Below are 20739 nucleotides of genomic sequence, written 5' to 3' on the forward strand. Positions count from 1 at the left end.
AGATGATTTATCAGTGCTTCACCTAATATACACCCAGTGTTACAGGCTCTCAGCTGTATGGACAAATCATCGACATATAAATTAAATAAAATTGGAGACAAAATCCCACCCTGTCTGACACCATTGCTGACACCAAAGGGGGCAGAAATACTGCTTCCCCATTTAACCTGCATGTTCTGATGAGCGTACCAGTAAGAGAGAATCCTCACGATGTATTGAGGAACTCCCCGTGTCTTCAATTTATCAAAAAGTTTTCTGTGGTTCAAAAGCCTTAGAGGCATCAATGAAACACATGAGGACAGATGAATTTTTAGCCCTATACAACCTGACTATTTCCTTGAGTGCATATATGCACATGTCAGTGCCGTGCTTTGGTTTAAAGCCAAACTGATTATCCAGAGAAGAGATGAACACACTAACTCTATCAAACAGGATTCTTTCTAACACCTTAGATAAAATACTGGCTAGTGCAATCGGCCTGTAATTATCCAAACAGCTCACTTTTGCAGCTTTGTCTTTCATAACTGGTACCAGTAAAATACACAGCATTGAGTCTGGTAATATGCCATGAATCATAAACCCAGTGAAACAGAGTGCTAAAAGAGGAGCTAGCCTTACACTAGCATGTTTTAAATGTTCTGCAGTGATGTGATCCAAACCAGAGGATTTATTATCAGACAACCTATGAATGGCTTCATATACTTCATGTGTCCTTACACTTATTGTGTCATTACTCATGTCAAGATTGTCCTCATATGGATCACTTTTTATACAGTTAAACAACGCACTGTAATGCTGTCTCCATAATGCTGCAATGTTATCTGCCCCAGAAACACCTTCAACAGTTGATGGTAGAGATGGTTTACAGTTATTAAGAGCTTTCACCTCTTTCCAAAAATCTGCCATATTATTACACAACATTTTCCTGGCCAAAGAATCTGCTCTCAGCATTTGCTCATTTTTAGTTATAAAGCGAACAGCGTACTTATATCTGGCATTCGCACATTTTTTCTATTCAAATTCTGGGCCTTGTTTAGGTCTTCCAGCCATGGCCCAACATTTATAAGCTATGCGAGCTTCATCATGGTACATGGATACATGTTCTTTCCAGCCAGGTCTGATGTTAGGTTTCTTATGCTTATATTGTTTATCAAGCAGTGTACCACTTTCATGCAGAGCAGTCACTATATCATCATACATGGAGCAGAGTAAATGTTTATGCACAGCATTCTTACAGTTGACATCCTTGCACAAAATAGCTTCTTTCGGCAAAGAAATGTTGTTCAGATGTATATCGGTATTACTATGATAAGCTAAGAAATCATCTTCACTACAAGCTGACCAGTCTAATTTTACACTGGTAGCAATATTAGCAATATTGTTTCCAGTTGTTGCTGGCATTTGTTCCACATTCACAGTAAAACCAAAAGGTATATGATCTGACACAGTTACCTCATACCTAATAGTCATGTTTGCTAAAGCTGCATGTCCATCAGCTGTACAGATACAGTGGTCCAGCCATGATGTACTATGCCAGGCTTCACTTATGTATGTATAGCTATCTGCAGGCAGTAACACTTTGGTAGACAAGATAAGATTATTAACTTGACAAAAATGAGTTAAGTGGTCAGCAAACTGAGAACTGCTGTCTGTGAGATCAGCATTAAAATCACCCAAAACATATATGCTGTAAGTATCATTGTCTTGAATAAATGCATTAATAAAAGCCAGCCTACTGAGGTATTCTTGCTCATTTTGACAAGATTCATAGGGAGTATAAATATTAAGAATGATAAAACTACTATTGTTCTGTGTATATTGTATACCAATACACCAGTCTACATCCAGTCTAATGGGCTTTATCACAGGGTCTATTTTTTTGTCCCAAAGCACAGCAACCCCTCCAGGTATTCTGCCTCTGACTATAGCTGTGCTGAGATCAGTTGTTGATTCCCCCACTCCCAAAAAACTTGCATTTAGACAGTTAAGTTTTCCCAGGTCCTGTTTGGACAACCATGTCTCCTGCAAGCATAAAATGTCACATTCTGCAAGCAGACTGTCCACAACAATCTGTCGAGCTTTGTCCCCTGCACTCTGTCCCAAACGTAGACCACGACAGTTGTAAGATAATACCCGAATAGACATCTTCATGTTGATACGTTGGTACCAAAAGGCGCAGTTATCTCCCCTGCTGGATCCACTGAGCTTGGCACCACCGTACCGGGCTTACGAGGTTCATAAAAACGCCGGACCAGAGCCCCTTCAGGCCAGAGTTCAGGATTGTACATTTCACCCACATCATTACATTCAGCAGTAACCTTGAAAGAGCTGAACCTGCTACGTCAGTTGACCTGAGTAATTAAAACCAAGTAACACGTCAACAGTTTATTTAATCATGAATAAGTAACTTTAAAGTGAGCCTGCTATGCTCTACGTTGGTAGGTGTTTGGATTAAATGTGGTCGTTCATGACTTCAAAAATCCACGTGAGACAAAAACGCACACTTCAGGCTGCTTTAAACACTTTTAAACATTCTTTTTCCAGTCTCGGCTCTCTGTGATGTCAAGAAGAGCCGTTATCCCTGATATGGTGACGTCAGGGACACAGCTCTGAGTAACCTTGCTCCTCCCGCCTACTGTCCAAGCCTTCTGTTTAACATGTGCAGCCAGACAGAAGAGAGCTGGCTTGTTTTTAACTAAAAATAAAATTAACCGATTTGGCCCTTTTTCTAATTGTTAATTATTTGTAGAGTGTCCCAGCCGCTGGATTGGGAGCATGCTGGAAAAAGTTTGAGAGCCTAAAGGAGGAGAGCATAACCTCCACTTCCTAGTTCTACATGTTATAACTGCCTACCTGGACTCGGTGCTGCAATTTGATTCCACATATACTTTTGATGGTATACAAAAGCAGGTCAAGTTATTGGACGTTCATACTGACCACTACGTGGATTTTTTATCTCTTCATTATGTTGTGTTATTCTAATTTGTGTTGAAAATGTGCTGGTGAGGATGACTCCCCCTGCAGACCAAATCTACTTATTCCCATGTGTTTGATTTCTTAGGTTTTACACCAGATGCTCTTCCTGATACAACCTCAAACAGATTTCTGTCTCCTCCTGGGATTAAACAGGTGATCTTTCACTCATTAGGTAAGTGTAACCTGCTACACTAACTCAAATCTAGCTAAGGTTACAGATAAAGTAACCTGAACCCAAAAGAATACTTCAAATCCAGGCAACTTCGAGGGCAACGCTTAAGGACGTCTTCAGAGGTTACTCCAGTATTTTGTTTTTCACATGGGGTGACCTGAACTACTCAAAGGGTTAGGGGCCTCAATAATTAAGATCATTTTATCAGAAATAAATACAGAATTAAAAACTTGTTTTGGGAAAACAAAGAAAAAGAAAAGAAAAACAACAACAGGCGTGATTTCCCTCCTCTAAGAGTGGGAATCTAAAATAATTTTGTAATGAATACTTGTTTTGGAAAGTGTTGAAAGAAGCATTTAGATACAAAGAAGCATAACCACCCAAATGAAAATCAAATAACATAACAAAATTTGTTACTTTGTAAAAGTAAACATAAAGTATATTTACTTTTACAATTAGTTTAATATGTAGCTACACCATTTTTTGGCTTTAGTCCATAATATTTACACCTCATATTTATCTGGATCTCATTTTTGAGTTATTCTAGTTGCATGCCCTCCAGTATCACAAAACTGACAATAAAGTTGACTTTGACTTTTGGGTAGCTTAAGCTAACAACCTAAGCGCTCGAAACAGTTACTGGAGTACAATGCCGCCCTCCAGGATTTAGTGGGGAAAAGCGGAAACGAATAAAAATTTACTCAAGTAATTGTACTTAATACACCACCTCTGGTCCAAGTTGGTGCTGTTGGACTGTATCTGACAAACCTTATCAAATAACCCACTTTCTGATTTGCTTCATTTTACTGAAGGTAAGATTTAGGAAAATCAGGTGTTACAATAAAAACACAAAACTTCTTAAAGGAAGCTAATTCACAATCCTGTAGACATCCAGAATATCAATAAAGACCTCTGCAAAAGTAACATTTTTACCAAGTTAACAATTACTAAAGCTAAGAATATTGGCTTTTACATTTTTATTATATTTTTGCAAGGTCACAAAACCATTTCAGTTCATCCCCCCCAAAGTATAGTTTTTATTTTTGCTTTAGTTAAGTAAAATGGGTTTTTTTCACATTTGAGTTACCTAGGATAACCTTGTTTGAGTGGTTACCAGAGCATCGTGCACATACTTAATTTAAAAAAAGAAAGAACTCTGATCTGTGATCACCTGAGAGCGCTGCTTTTTGAGGGGTAGTCATCCAAGTTTAACGTTATTTACTCATTCGTCATGAAACACATTTCTAAAGCAGGTAAAGACACGAGCCTTGATAAGGAGACACTCGTCATCATGAATTCCCTTATCTTTTTTGTTTTTTTTAATATGTTGTTGTATATATAGATGGTTCATCCATACACCAACCAAAAGCTTGAGACCTTCACGATAAGTCCAATTGTACATGCTTCAAAGATGTATCCAACTGCACTGTCAGTGCTCACACTTGTCCTGCAGCCAATAGTGAACACCAAGAGCATTCTCTTTTCCTGAAGTCGCCCACTGATCCCCTCTGTAACCAGATTATTACAACCTGCCATTACAGAAATCACTTGCAAAGTAACAAAGTTACAGCTGTTTTCATTTTAAATAGTTTTCAATTTAAAAAAAATTTGCAGTCTGATACAGAGGGCTAGGAGACCTGAACAATATGAAAGTGCTAGTATTATTAATTTACAGAGATCAGGCATCACATAGTGCTATGAATTATCCAATATGCTACATATGAATACAGCTGTTGATACCTTACAAATGCCTCTGGTTGCTTTTTTTCAAGGCTACTTGAAAAATAAACAATAACCTTGGCTTGTATGTACATAAACATGAGTTTTGTTTATGCTGAAGATAACGTTGATTTCACCACTACCAGAGGTATAATCTTATTAGGCCAAATGGCCATGACAGTGATAATGAAATATTTAGTCCCATTATCAATTCTAACGGTTAATCCCCCAAATTTTGTGTAAGTGAGAAAAAAACAACAAAAAAACAAAGCCAAAAAGAGTTGCTGTCATGGTATCCCCCTCCACGCTGGGCTCCAGAAGACAGCGCTGTTCAGAGCTTCTTCATCATCATCATCATCATCATCTCCTGCATCGTGCTCAAGTTCTTGGTTCGTTTTTCCCCCCAGCCACTTGTTGCAATTTGGTGCAATTTCCCCCATTTGACAGATTGAAGAATGACTGAGAAGAACCAGTTCTGGAACCACTACTTAAGGGAACAACACAAGCTTTTTTTTCTTTTTTTTCTCTTTTTTCACTTCACTACAATCAGTCACGGAGTAATAAAAAGTAGAACAGATGACTCAATTCATTCCTGGAGCAGTGCCTCCAAAGTTGAAAGTAGATGGCACCACTGGCGCTGTGAACTTGTATCCGCCGTGTTTCTCGATCATCTTGGATTCTGTAATAAGATGGGCAATATATTTTTTAATAAAATAAAACAGCAGAAAACAGTTGTTTGCTCAAGATTTACTGCTGTCCAGCTATGCAGCTCACCCAAAACAACCAAGTAAAATCTTTATCTTTTTACCATGACAGGTACCTTGATTTACTCCCACTGGGCAGCCTTTACTATTTATTTGTTTATGCATGCCTATTAGGCCCCCATGAAGAAGGAAAAGATAGTCTAACCAAAGAAAGTCTGGAACAAACTGCTTGGCCATCGCTGTGGTCCATTATCAAAGCTGCAATGGTGAGGAAGATCCCATTTATTACTGAAGTGGGATTTTAGACATGTTTTCTTTCGTGTGGCAAGCGTCTTTTTTTTTTTTTATGCCTTGCATTTCTGAGCCAATAATGGCTTATTTCAGTACATCAGTCTGAAATGCAATTAGATGGAGGCAGTGAATGCTAAAGTAGTTTTTATTACAGGTACAACTGCATCAACAACAATGAAAAAGAAAAAGCAGCACATACAAAAGCACTTTATTTTCAGACTTTAGAGCACCACAAGATTTAAATTGGCAAACTTGGGTAGTCTTAGCCGGGCCTCACCATGTGCTGCCCGTCTCTGATCTGCAAGTGTGGCAATGTCCTGAAGCTGTTTGCCCTGTTCCTCGTCGAGGGATTGTGTTAGCGCCTGGTACCATGCTGGGTCACGGTTCTGGAGATCTGCACCACATTGAGGTGACATCAATTAGTGAAAAAAATACACATGCATATAGTGGTTTGTTTTTAGGCCATCAGTAGCTTGTGGTCTTACTCTGTAGAATGACTTTGAAGATCTGATATTCGTCCACCAAGTTATCTTCGTCATCTACGGCTGTAGTGTAGCCCTCGAGTGCCGTCTCCTCTGCGTCGTCCTCCTCCCAGTCCTCGTCGTCTCCATCCTCGCCTGCATGCTTTGCCAGCATCTCCAGGTATTCTTGGCCCTCCTCGTCAATGTCATCCTCGTCGCTGCCCAGCTCCGCTATAATTACAGACGTAAGATGACACATTTAGACATTACCTCCCTGATTAACGCTGAACGCTTAGACACATTTAAAAGAAATAAATAAAAATCTTCATCTTACCATTATCATCCTCTTCTTCCCCATCCTCCTCGTCATCGTCTTCCTCGTTCTCATGCTCTGCTCGACAAGCGTACGCCCTCTTGAGGCCACTGAAAAGCAAGATGGCTGCTGGAAGAAGCTGGCTGGCCACCTGGTTGATGGCCTGAGGCCTGTGCTCGAGGTCCATGAGAGCACACAGTCCCAGAATGCACATCTTCCTGTCATGGAGGCTGAGAGAGAGGAGTAAAAGCATTAAAAGGTGCTGAATCTTCTGAGATTCAACAAGGATGAACAGTCAACACAAGATATACTGAGATAAGACGCTTGGGCCAGTCACTTTAATTTTATACTCTAATATTTTCACTGCCAGCAGACAGACTGTTAATAGTGATTTCAAGGTAACCTTTAAATCAACTAAAATAAAAATAGTTAATTCTGGAGAAGACAAATATTTTTCCTAAAAAAGGTGACTTTCCCTCTTTCCCCCCCCAGTGTCTCATCTGCATATCCCTCCAGTCACACAGCAGCTGCACCGACCCAACATTTCTAAAAAAGAGCCATCGGTCAGATGTGACAACAGGCCGCTACATTAACTGCCATGTTGTTCTACACTTACTGAGCACCAGCATCAGTGAACCACAGGAGCAAAGCTAGACCAAAAGGTTCAGGAGTCTGGAACAACAGTTCTTTGTTTGTCAACGTTTTGAAATTCTCCACAAGCAAATGAAAAGCTCTCGCCCTTCCCTTGTTGGGAGGCTTTTATTGCAGTTTCAGTACCCAGCTCCATTAATGTAATCTCAACTCAGTATGAGGGGAATATGCAGCAAAACAAGAACTAACGCAGCCATAAAAATCAGCAAACAGAGTCATAGACAGAGCCTGATGCTGCTTGTAGACAACACCGTGATTCATTCCCAGTCTCTTCTTCACAGTGAGAAATACAGCCTATTAATCCAAAATCCAAAGTACCTATACTATTAAAAAGTTCTTTTACAAGATCAGTGACAAGCTAAATGGATAATAAAAACTAATAAACATATATGCAGCTATAAAGAAAACAAGTGCAGGGTTTTGTTAGAAATGGCCCTAACAGCCTGTTTTAAATTTACGAGTAGTCATTCGTGCTGATTAACAGTGATTACTATTCAATGTCAGTTGGGGAAATAAAAGCAAATGTGTTTTGTGCATCTTCAATTGCTGACTGGCGCACACCTAAGCTGCGATTCGCAGTATTAAAAACATCAGTCTTACCCCAGGAAGCAGTCAACGTCTTTCAGCCACTGGCTTATGAAGTGGTTTGTGATTGGTTCTGTGTTGTTGGGAAAGCGGAGATTCTCCAGAGTGTTGAGGAGCAGAGGAGGGCTGTAGTACAGTGCAGCAATGGCCACCTGGAGGCACATAGTCCTCAGCTCGCTGGTCTTCACCTCCCGCGTCAAACGCTCCAATGCAGTCGTCACAAACAAAGGCACAACCTTCAAGGGCAGGATGAAGTTTAAAAATAAATAAATGAATAATAATAATAATAATAATACAAAAAAATCCCAAGCAGGAACTGTACAACAAAAATCTACTTTTACATTTTATTTCACAGCCAAGTGGTGATGCTCTTTTTAATATAACAGCTCATTGTTCTGATGCGTAGATGCAGTCTTTATTTAACACTGACCTGATCAATGCCGCGGCCTTTGCACTGCAGAATGATCACTTCTAGGAGCTTGGCTGCGTGGCACTCTGGGTCCTCACCTGGATCGCCCGTCAGGATCTGTGTGAACACATAGGATGGTTTAACACCAAAATCGCGCTCAGCAACTAGTTTAGCCTGAATATTAAAAAAAAAAAAAAAAAAAAAAGCCCATCTCACATTATGTAGAATAAACTGCAGCACCTTACCTTCTTACACATGCTATAGATTATCTCCAGGTATTTAGTGTCAGAGAGGAGGGTGTCCGTATCAACTGTGACATAGTTGTGAAGGAGAGGCATCATATCTGAAAGAAAGACAGTTATTCACTCAGCTGAACAGACAGACAAAATTACACAGGGTGTGAAAAATTCATTGGAAAATCAAAGTACCTGTGAAATAGTCAAAGCCATCCTGCTGGAAGACTTCATACACAAGTGGAAGGAGCTGCCACATCTGCGGTGACACCTGCTGGCAGGTGAGGCTGTGGGCCAAGGACAGGATCTCCTCGTAGAATTCTGGGGGTAAAATCGAAAGTGCATCACTGGAGGTAAACACGATCTGTTTACCACAAAGAGTTTAAGACCAGCACGCGGGAGGAAAGTGGAAACACAGGAAGAACCGGTCTCCCTTACCCAGTACATGCTGCTGCAGCACAGTGCCGATGACCTGCAGGCAGATGCCCTCGAGCTGCTGGATGATCTGAAATACCACAAAACATCAAAGAAAATTCAGAATTCACTTTCAGTATCACTAAAGAAGATGCAGCTGTTGAGATCAAAACTATATTGCTTTTGCGTCACATAAGGCTCTTAAATTTAGCACGAGTAGTAAGTAAAATGATTTAATAGAAAACAGTCTTTTGGATGCAAACCTTGTTATTAGGGGTGCAACGATACTCTTATCGATATTGAACCGTTCGATACAGTGCTTTCGGTTCGGTACGCATATGTATCGAACAATACAAAATTTTTAATTTATTTTATCAACTTTCCTTCTGACGATGCTGTCTGTGTTGAGCGCTCAGTGGATCTGCGCTCGACAGTGCAGCCTAGGCGGAGTAGTCGAACGCAGATTCACTGAGCGCAGGGCAAGCTAGCGAGACAGAAGTTACGCTCTCCTTGCAACATGGCAAATTGAACCTCCCCCACCCTCATTCAGATGTGGCGTTTGGAACCATGTTGGTCTTCATGTGAAGTATGACCCTGAAGGTAAGCGCGTCATGGACAAAAGTAAAACAGTGTGTTGGATGTGCCACGCAATGCTCAATTACATTGGTGGGAACTAGTGTGTTAGCGCAGTTAGCTCGTTAACGTGTTGGCCGTTCAGCCCCACGCACGGGGCGATCCGCGGTAGCTTGTTAACGGAGATTTGCCGTGTTGTGGCGTTAATGTCATTTTAACGAGATTAACGCTGACAGCACTAGTGGGAACACAACGAATATGACTGCACATTTACGCCGACATCATCCTAGTGCAAAGACAAGTGGAAGCAGACAAAAACAACAAGCACGCATGCTACAAACTTTACCCGAGTCATTTAGACAGCCGTTAGCACACGATTCTCCTTATGGGGACCTGATATGTTTAATATGCTGCTGAGAATATAGCCCAGAAGAAGCGTATAGTGTAGCTTTTATTTTGGAAAGAGCCATTTCTCTGTAATAAACTCTTTTCCAAAGATGAGTGATTCCTCGATCAGATAGATTTTTTTTATTATTTTGTTTCAGCAACATTAAATTTAAAAACTACTTTTGAGTTAAATATATATTTATAATTTTAATAAATGACAAATTAAAAAGGCATGAACATTTTTTTGTATCGAAAAAATATCAAACCGTGACACCAAAGTATCGAACCGAACCGTGAATTTTGTGTATCGTTGCACCCCTACTTGTTATATGTGGAAATTTGAATTGAAAACAAATTTCCAGATCCACTTGGAAACTTTGGACTAGAACTCCCCAACTGTACTAACTGTAACCTGGGACAACACTTATTTGAGTCAATACCATCTGTGCTGTTAGGTCCTCTAATGCACCTACAGCCATTGATTTGGTTACATTTCCATTTTCCCAAATCCACAGGTCAAATAAAATAATACCACTTTGGTGCAGCAAAGCAATGCATGTTGACAATCCTGAATTACAGAACCATTATGCAATTTAAAAAACCCAGAGTGCTTATTGACTGAGCAGCAGTAGTCCTGCGTTTCAGCAGACATGGTGGCAGCGTGCCCCGGCTCTATTTCTAGCGTCTGCCTCAGCCTCTGAGTCATTTTGAACATGGTGAGAACAGAGCGTGTTCCCAGGAGTTGGTGGGTGGCTCGAGTGTGTTGGCAGGAACGCTGTAGCAGCAGACCAGAGCCGCTTCCACAGAGGAAGTGGCACCGAGATGAGCGATCAGCCGGGAGGGGTGTACATGTGGGCAGCGGCTACGGTGGCTATGATGCTAACCTCTTTGTGGTCCTCCACCACACTCAGCAGTGTGTCGATGGTGTTGAGGATGCCCATGGCGGTCACAGCCTTGTCATCCCCTCCCTCCTCGTCAGGGCCCGTCTGAATCACCTGGTTGAACGTCATGGCCTGCCAGAGAGCAAACAGGAAAGAGCATTACGACTGCGTCTATGATGAGCAGAGTACTTTCTAGTGAACCTCATAGCAACACATGAATCATCAGGCAGGAGATTGATTAATATGAAGGCTCCACTTCTGAAAAGGGAAAAGCAACAAAAACAGGAAAGGGGGGGGGGGGGGGGGGGATTTTGTTGTAGCTTTCTGTTAAAAGCAGCAAAGAGGAACTGCAGTCACTTTGCAAACATTCAGCATCAGTCATCAGTGCATGAGATGGAAAATAAAGAAGCTAAAGGGAAGAAAAGTCAGAAACATGACAGGACACTTAATCGCGATACTGATTCTTCCTTTCCCAGGGATATTATATATTTATTAAAAATCAGGCCACTGGTACTTTATCTGTCATGAGAAACTTGCAATTAATCTTCAAATTCTTTAAAAAAAAATGAATACAACATTTTTTTCCTTATGGGATGACAGCCCTCTCCTCATTTATTGCTCTATAGGAGCAGTTTTATGTGGCATCTTTGTGAGATTATGCCATGACAATGTAGCCTCCATCATGTCTGCACTTACCAAATGCTGTGTCATCTCCACTGCAATTGGAGTGACCTCCTCACTGTATTCACAGATCATCTTCTGTATGACATTAGTGAGGTCGTCATTCTCCGTCTCTCTGACGATGTGCAGGAGTGCCTGCATCACTGGCCGAATGAAGGGGGTGATGTATTCTTTGGCTAAAAACGACACAAGGAAAAATGTTGTTAGATGGGAACTGAACTTTAGTGTTTTAGTATCACAGGCTCCATGAATAGATTATCTCACCCTTCTCCTGATTGCTAATGAGAACTTGTAGGGCGATAGCGGCCTCCACCTTAACTGGCATCTCATTGTCATTGATTAGACAGTTGCGGGTCAGCTCGAGGGCCGTTTGCAGATTCTGGTCATTTTTGAACTTCACCTCGCAGAAGTAATGCAGCACCCAGCAAGCCTATGGGAAAAGGTGGCAGGACCACTGATTAAACACATCCTACATAAAGTTATTCCGTGCTATTATCACACAAGTCTGACGACTGGTGATTATGTGGATTATGTGATCACTTACTCTGGCTCTCATGTATCCCAGTTCACTGCGGAACAGGGGGAAGACGTGATTCTGCAGCATGAACTCCATCTGGTCTTTGTATATCTTTTTCTGCATAAAACGAGGAAGAAGAAAAAAGTAAGTTTCACGAGGCAATCAAAACAGTTTACACTTGCAGTGGTTTGCAGAAAGAGGATGCAGGCTGAATTCAGATGATTGATAATTACACAGCTTCAGCACTGATATTTTGCCCACAGCTAGGAAAGTATTAAAATGGACTGCAATAAAGTACAACCGATTAAAGAGCAGTTTTCACCATCAGTGCAATATCTGCAACTGAACACATGAGTGAAAGTGGAACTAAATGTCTTTTAGTTTGTGCCTAGAAAACAGGATTTGCCAGATAAGTGGAGAAAACGGGCCAGTGGAGAGACGTTTACCTTGAGCAGGATTTCAGCCAGAGAGCCTATCATGTGAAGGGCGCCGTCCTTTTTCCTGGGGTCAGAGGTGGGGTCTGTGAGAATCTGGTAACAGAAGCCCATAGTCTTTTGCAGCACCTAAACAGTAAGAAGAACATTTTATTATTTTCTGGACCTCAAATACAGATTATAGGGATAGTTCTTTTTTTCCTCCCTCTTAAAAGGGTATAAATTTTTAATACAATTAACAAAAAATGGCCTCACCTCTTTCCTCTTGTTGCAGGCAGTGAAGAGAAGCGTCTGGGCTGCGGTTGTTGGAGAGATAAAATCCTCGAATACATCTGACAGAGACAGCACAGATTGGAGTAATTGTTAGTCATCACTCATGCACGGACTCTTTTGGATTTCAGGCATTGATCGTCTCAGCTTACCAAATTTCATGCGGATGTACTCGTATGGATCCTCCTGCCAGAGCTCCTCATCGCTATCTGTGTAACACATGAGGGGGAAAACCACGTCCTGAATGATGCCCTGAAAGATCAAAGTCACAATGGTCAGCGAGCATCAACACAGATGTCAGGTTTGTTCTTGGACAGAAACAGTACATCAAAGTGCTCATTGCAATCATTACAAATGGAAAGATGCACTTTAAACTGCAGTTATCAAGGTTCATTCACTGCTCTTTTTCAAAGTGTTCCAGAAACCACTAACAGTCTTATACATAATTGTGAAATATCTAGCACATTTAAGCATTTTGAATTTTTACCTGGATGTGTTGTTTGAGGTTTTTCCACGTCAGAGCGTGCGCTATGCCCTGGTTGATATAGTTGAGCGTCTGTTGGAGTACTCTGGGAGCCACATATTGCTTTTCCTTGTATTGGTATAACACTTTCAGCAGCACCTAGAGGCAAAGTGTGCAAAGAAACTCCTTACATTTGTGGGTTTCACTCCAAAAAACAAAGTTCAATTTAAAAGGTGAGATGCTGCTGCTCTTTCATCTTCCAAAGTTCTTACCTGCTGTGCACCGACTGCATATTCCTTTAGGAAAAGTTCAGCAAACTCTGCGTACTCTTTGGTTGTGTTTCCTGGGCTTCCATACCTGCAAACAGAGTATGAATGTTAAACCGAGTGGCAATCTTTAGGGCTGAAGTATTAAAACACCATTAAATAGCACATTTACAGCCTGGTACAAAAAACTGGTTAGTTTCTTTCCTCATAATAACTGGAGGTGAGAATTTTTTTGGGGGACACTGTAACACTTAAAGTGAAGGGTGAGGAAGATTGATGTAGCAACACAAGCAGCCCTGGTGACTGCTGTCTAGTAGGATTAACTTATACTAATCCAAGTATAGTTCATCAATGTCGCTTCAAAAATGCTGAGTCCAAACCCAGTCGGTGCGTCTATTTTTATTTACTTTTTTTTTTTTTTTTTTTTTTTTTAAAAACATGCAGTCTATGTGTTAAACTTGCTCCTATCATTTGCTGAACAAGTTAAGGGAACAATTATTGGATTTTTACCTCTCAAAGAGCCGAGCCAAGATGTGGAGGGCCCACTTCTTACACTTCCACCATGGAAGCTCAGGCCGCTCATCTTCATCGATCTGCATCGTCTCCTGCAGCACAGACAGGAACCAGTATCGCAGTCAGCATGCGGAGCAGGTAAATGTGAACACCTTGTGGAAACTGGAAATCTTTTTTCCCTACTTACCGGAGGCACATCTCTGTCTACTACCGTCTTCAGGATTTCCATCCACTCTGTCAGGTTCTGTCTGTTGATGAGCTCCAGAGGAAGGTTGTACTGTGGAAGGAGACAAGGAACCAGTCATTTACTCCAGTGTCACCAGATATTAAGATGTGTGTCAAAGAAGGAGAATTAAAAATAAACAATGATTTTGCTGAGCAAACCAAAGAATACCTGGAAGAGGGCATAGAGGATTTTAAAGATCTGTTTCTGTATGAGGACAGAGTCAGTAGAGTGGTCAGAGAGCAGCTGGATGAAGCGTTCTTTCAGCATGGGCATGAAGATGTGCATGGCGGCCACCAGTGGTTGACGCTCTTCTGGTTTCTTGTACCTGTTTCATACACAAGGTCCACAAGCTCAATGTTAGACCCAGGGCGTGTGGTATAAGACCATGTAAAGGTCAACAATGAAAACTCTGACTTACTCGTAGTTTTTGACAAGCTGGTAAAGACAAAGCAAGATGCCCAGCCACCCTGCACTGTTGTCTGACTGCAGGTAGAAGCCAATCTTGTCCACGATGGCCGTCCACTTGCCGGGGTAGTCATGCTTGATCATGTGGTGAATACATGTTGTCAGCTGGACCCTGAAAAGTTCAACAGACGACTTTCAGATTGGGCAACTTAATGCAAGAGTGACAAACTCTCCTCAGCTCCTCCTCTCTCTACTCATCCAGTGGGGTTTGTGGTTACCTGATGCGCTCGGGGGAGTGGATGATGGCCTCCACTATGGTGTCTCGAATGAACTGCCTGTCCTCCTCGGGGATGTTATTAACAGGCGTCTCTGTGCCTGAACCGTCTCCATCGCTCCAGTGCTGGGTTATCATGTTCTTAAGGTAAATCACACCTGGACAGACGGGGAACACAGAGGTTACAGAGCACAGCCCAGAAATGCAACACACACAGTGATCAACATCACAAAAAAGATTACATTTTAGCACAAATAGTTAGGCAGCTTCCAAATGAATGCACGGAAACCACGTGGAGAATGAAGAAGAGACTTAAAGGAACTCTGTTTCAAGTTTTGCTCCCTGACGCTCTTTCGATTATCTTTGAGATGTAGCGAAACTGGACTTTTAAGGAGTGTTGACAGCACTTCACTGTATAGGAAAGAGGTGTGACGGGTTTATCAAAAGACAATAGCTGATAGCTTTAACGTAAATGAAAGCAAACTATTAAACTGAAAACATGATTCCTACCATAACGTTTGAGAGACACTCCAAAGACTTATTCTGGGGAACGATATGTGAACTTATGAAAAGGAAACATGGGTATACGATCCCCAGAAAAGGTAAAAGGCTATATATCTGCTATCTTAAAATGGGTATAAAATGGACAAATACACAAACTAAGACTTCAAGACAGACAGATTTTACCAAAGAAGAGCAGTCTCAAATACCAGAAGGAAAAATAACATGGAAAGCGAGATTTTAAAATCATACTTCTCTTCATGACGGGATATCAAAATAAGCCACCAACTTCATGCAACCCTTAAACTCACACCCATCATCATTATGGCGGCGTACATCACAGCAATGTGAATTGAGCACCAAATAAAGCCTATGCTGCAGAAATAAATTCCCTCTGTAGGTCAGTTTTGAATGTAGCACCAGGGTGTCAGCTGGGTTCACATCTACAGTGTGGGGGCCTCACTATGAGGTTTGTGGCTCACAAGGAAAGGCATCTGAGAGAGCGGAGGTCAACACGAATGCCTACAGCAACTGCGAGTCAATCATAATCCACCCCATCAATGCTGATGGAGCACAGCCCTCCGCCCCCCTTTCACCGATGACTACACTGCACAACAAAGTCCCTAGGAATGTGTCATAAATTAAATTTATGACCACGAGGAAAATGTGTTTACACAATATACTTTCAACCTCTGTATTTACTTTGTAACAAATCTTGAAACACAACTCACGCTGCACATCCTGTCAACACGTATTCAAATACAACTCAAATCTACATTCAAACACGATGCCCAGAGACAGCTGGCTGCCATCAATGCATCTGATCAATCTATTTATGGGAAAAAATTATCTAATAACTGTCAATCACCACTAAAGCAGCGCCACTCATATTTCAAAAATTTAAAAAGCATTTTTGTTGTGTTGGACAGCCTACCAGCATCAAACCAGACAGGCTGCAAACAATAATCTGGCCAACCAAAGTGACTACATGCCAGAACAATAAATCAAGACATTAGTTTGTAATCAGCTTTACTGTTGATATTAGTCCAAAGCTTCTGTACAGTCTGGACCGCAAAATAATGTCTGACATTTTTTCCCCCCCTATGGCTAAAAAAGTAATTTATAATACCTGAGCACAGATCTATAGCAGCTTAATTTGCTGGAAGAGCCATGTATTCTTGGGAGGTGTGTGCACAATAATTAAGATGTTATGTGTGCACTTTCTGTAACAACTCTGGCCCAGATTTTAACTTTGAGGAAGGTGTCAGTGGAGGGAAAGCTCCATGTTCAGAGAGCAGCATTTGACTGAAGCTATATTTAACCAACTCCACGTGTGCAATGCACTTCAGCGTGGTACTTTAGCCTCACAAAAACAAGTGTGAATCACAGATCATCACTTAATAACTCTGTTTAAAATAAAAAATAAAAAAAATTATATAATCGACCTCTTTAACTTGGGAATCGCAGGTAATAGATGTGTTTTCTTATTTAATGCAGTTTTATCCTAAAGTGTAGGATAAAAGCGGTAAAAAAGTCAAACAGTAGCAAGGTGGATTCAGTGCACACTAAGGTTTGCAATAACAGCTTAAAATAAACCAAAACATTAAATTAATTTTCCTGACCAAGTCCTTGAGCACTGATCATGCTCAAGGACTGAGATAAACTGAAATTGAAGTGAGAACATTTTTACAGATGCTTAAAATAAATAAATGTAATCACGTCTTTTATTTGTGGATTTGGTTTCAAGTCATAAAATAGTTTGACTCAGAAAATACACTAAACGTATGAACAGAACATTAAAGCCAATGATGAGTCACTTTTCTTTCAAAGAAAACAACTGCGATTAACAATAATTATTAGCAAAAACGTTTGGTTGTTTTGTTGGTTGTTGTTTTTTTGTTTTTTTTTAAATCCTACGACTGTATAATTATTTGTTTGCTGAGAAAGTTCTGACTCACCTGCTTGCCTGACAGGCAAATCCAGCTGATCAGTCATGGTGACGCGAAGCAGCGTGGACACAAAATTTACCCGGGCGTGACCCTGTAAGCATTGAAAAAAAATATATATACGTAAGCTGGTTATAAAGACAAAACATCTCCCCTCTCTTTGTTTAAAGAGTGATTATTTGCCTTCATTATTATTAGTATTTTAGACAAGATGGTAGAGCTGACAGGAAAGGAGAGACATAGAGCAGGCAGAGTGACACAGAGAAAATGGCCTGGGTTAGAATCAAACCCAGGCTCCTACAGTAGCCCTTCAGCATACGGGTAGCCCGTTTAACCAACGCCCCATCATCTCTCTTTTAGTACCGTTTCATGTGTGCTGGACTTCAAGTTAGTTTTAATTAATCTTTTTGAGCTGGCATTTAAGTATACTTGAATTGGTCCAAGTCTAACCTGCAGTTTGAGCACACACTATGTACTCAGATAATCATACATCACTGTTGCTGAGTAACTGGAAACAGAAATACATGACTTATTGTTACAAATCTGCAATATTATGATCTTTGAAGGATTTTTAAAAAATTATTTACTACAGGGGGAGGAAAAATATCCCATAGCCAGAGTCAGTTTTACAGCATCAGACAAGACATTTTTCCAACCTAAAACATGATGAAGTAATAATCATCACCAGAACAGAAGCGACATCAGACTGGTACCTGCTAACTTGTACAGCCAAAAAAGCATGATCAGTCTCTGATAAATACATTAATGTCCTGCAGCTCAAGGGTCAATGAATTTGATTTATCTTAAGCTTCATTCACTGTTCAACTGACAATTCTCCATGAAAAGCAGTGAGAGTTTATGACTAAGCAAAGAACCACATTTAGAAACCACAGATTTACTCCATCCTCCTCCAGAAGACATGACTTCTATTGAGAGAAGAAAAAAAACAAAAAAAAACTCCAGGAGGTCCAGCCAGCTTTGTGAAAATACTCCGAGCTCTGCCATTCAAGGGAAGCAACACTAACAACGCTTACGTGGGTGTAAAGCAAAACCTTAGCCCCAAGCATTGCCAATAATACATAACTGAGACATTAGCGCCTGAATAATAAACAAACTCAACCATTTCATTCGGTACGCCCATGCAAGCTAGTGCACTTCCAAACAACAAAAAAATGATTATTCCATGTTATGCTCATTGAGTTGGAAATGTGTCCAACTCCATCACTATACGACACCAGTTAGGTCCTCAATGGCACATGAAATTAAGACGCTTTGCAGCAATAACTTTTATTACAAACACCTAAAGCAGTCCAGCAAATCAGTTTGCTACGAAGTGCCAGGGATGGTGGTTTAATTTTACAGGATGGCAGGACTCTGTCCCGCATTTAATCCCCATTAACAAACCAAATACGCTCTCAGACCTTAAAAATGTATCCAGTTGTTTTATACAGATTAATTTCCGTATATCAGAAATAAAACTAATTGTTAGTGTGACCAGACTTTTTTTTTTTTTAGTCACACAGTGCGGATGCTGCCTCGACCAGGATAGTTGCTAACTCTGAACTTTAGCTCATACGGACCTCGGAAAACCTATTTCGTTACACATTTCACGCAGTAGATGTGAAGCCCACGATTCTATAACGGGCGAAGCCAAGACAAACTGTACTAAAATAACCGATTATGTAAATTTTATTGCGTAGTTAAATACTGTGAACAGTTCAGGGACTGCCAGTGACACGTGAGCAGCTGCTATGTAGCGGAGCTACAGCAGCTCATCCAACAAGTAGCGAAGTTAGCTAGCTGACATTAGCCACCTAGCTAGACACCAGTATCCCGCTGTTAAATACCCTGCCTTCCACTTGCCTTGCATTTGGCCGGCCTCTTTTGCCACTCAATAAGCCGCTCGAATCGTTCTTCCGCCGTGTCAGCCTTGAATTTAGTCGAAATTGTACAGAAACGATACGAGCACAGCTCACACTTATCGCTTCGGCAGGGCAACAACCGTTAGCTTCTGTAGCATTAGCGGCACAGCTGGCTGAAGATGAGGCTAATAGTGACGCTGGTAACTGCCACACGAGCGTGTTATCACCTAATCACAAAAAGGACTGATCACATCGCGTTTATCACGCACAAAAAACAGCAACTAAAGTCTGGGCAATCAGACAGTCTGCTAGCCGAGGGGGATATGAACGCCTGAACTGCCACACTAAAGGCAGTAGAGCCCAGCCTGCGTGATCGCACCATCTTGATGTTGTGAACGGCCGAGGCCCGACCCAACCAAGACCGCGCCACAACTGCCTTCATCTTAACTTTTACCTCGTTCAGCTGTCGCTCCGCGGCCTCCCGCAGATTGGGGTCCATCGTACCCCTAAGGGCCTCGACCAAAGCGTCGGGATCCATCACGAAAACTCTGTTTACGGCTCGGATTTCAATATATCACAGCTCTATCAATTCCCAGTCACTGCGCACATGGACGCACGGCTCTCCGGTTACCCGGCGCGAAAGGAAGCAGTGAATGAAGTACCCGGATAGATCAGCGCCAAATTTGTGCAAGACGAACTTCCGGTAGCGCCCGTGGAGCTCTGGGAGGTGTAGTTTCCAGCTACATGGTATCATATTATCTACTGAAATTCAAAAAAATGAGGAAGCTGACCCACCTACTGGCTGCATTTATTAAACGATTGAAAAAACTTTTAGTTTTAACGCCTTTTATTTCTTGATTTCTTTGCATAAATAAAGGTCATTTAAGGCTATTCATTATGAAAGTCCCAGTTACAAAGCTTAGAATGATTTACATTCTCATTTGATAGTGTGAAATAAAGTTTCTATGACAGAATGCATGGATGTGAATGAGAGGGAAGCTTAAATGAGTTCAAATACTGGGGGCAAACATCAAAAGCAATGGATGATGAGAGTATCAGGGGTGATGCATGACAAAAGGATAGCAAGAATGAAAGCGAAGGTTTACAAGACTGAAGTGAGACCTTTTATATTGTATTTTTTGATGACAGTGGAACTGACAAAAAGACAGGATGTTGAGTTGGAGGTGGAAGACCATAAGATCCAATATTTTTTCATTGGGAAAAAAGTATGCCAGAGGGATATCCTTGTTTCTCAATAAGTCACCTCTAATGATGGAGACAAAGTTGTAGTGGCAAGTTTGTGCACGAGCAGAAGAAAGACAGTTGGTATGTTGTACAAATTATGTTGAATAAGGAGCTCCCAGGCAGGATAGAGTAAAATGGATGCATATGGTATCATTTAATGACCCCTAAAAGGAGCAGCTAAAAGAATAAAAAAAACACACACAGATGATTTGTGAACTTTGCTTGAAACTTACATTGGGATCCCACCCAAAGGTGTTAATCATATGCAATGATTTTCACTGCTATGATTTTTATTTGAAGACATAAGCAAGAAAGATTTACACCAGCGTGGATTCAAAGGGTACTGAACAAGAAAGAAACCCTCGCT

The 20739-nt window shown here is 41.1% G+C and overlaps 1 protein-coding gene and 1 pseudogene across 2 annotated transcripts; both read right to left on the reverse strand.

Moving 5' to 3' along the window:
* Positions 1-243: 243 nt before the first annotated feature.
* On the reverse strand, positions 244-4034 carry LOC146718709 (uncharacterized; annotated as a pseudogene).
* Positions 4035-4434: 400 nt separating this feature from the next.
* On the reverse strand, positions 4435-19790 carry ipo7 (importin 7). Of its 2 annotated transcripts, none has more exons than XM_085454335.1 (25): positions 19582-19790; positions 17278-17359; positions 14823-14976; positions 14558-14716; positions 14308-14464; positions 14101-14190; positions 13911-14005; positions 13407-13491; positions 13159-13293; positions 12824-12923; positions 12657-12733; positions 12414-12530; positions 11995-12084; positions 11715-11880; positions 11466-11626; positions 10773-10901; positions 8953-9019; positions 8710-8835; positions 8527-8624; positions 8303-8398; positions 7888-8108; positions 6658-6866; positions 6348-6554; positions 6140-6256; positions 4435-5546 (listed from the first exon to the last, which is right to left on the reverse strand). In XM_085454335.1, exons 1-25 carry the CDS (start codon positions 19663-19665, stop codon positions 5449-5451), a joined length of 3120 nt encoding a protein of 1039 aa, XP_085310461.1. In that variant the 5' UTR covers positions 19666-19790; the 3' UTR covers positions 4435-5448. The 2 variants fall into 2 exon arrangements, with proteins under 2 accessions (XP_085310461.1, XP_085310469.1); XM_085454343.1 differs by lacking the exon at positions 19582-19790 and adding an exon at positions 19129-19495.
* Between the last annotated feature and the right edge of the window lie 949 nt (positions 19791-20739).

The sequence above is a fragment of the Copadichromis virginalis genome, linkage group LG1, assembly GCF_057382275.1.
Source record: "Copadichromis virginalis isolate Kocher_CV1m ecotype Utaka linkage group LG1, C_Virginalis_male_GT1.1, whole genome shotgun sequence".
Classification (NCBI taxonomy): Eukaryota; Metazoa; Chordata; class Actinopteri; order Cichliformes; family Cichlidae; genus Copadichromis; species Copadichromis virginalis.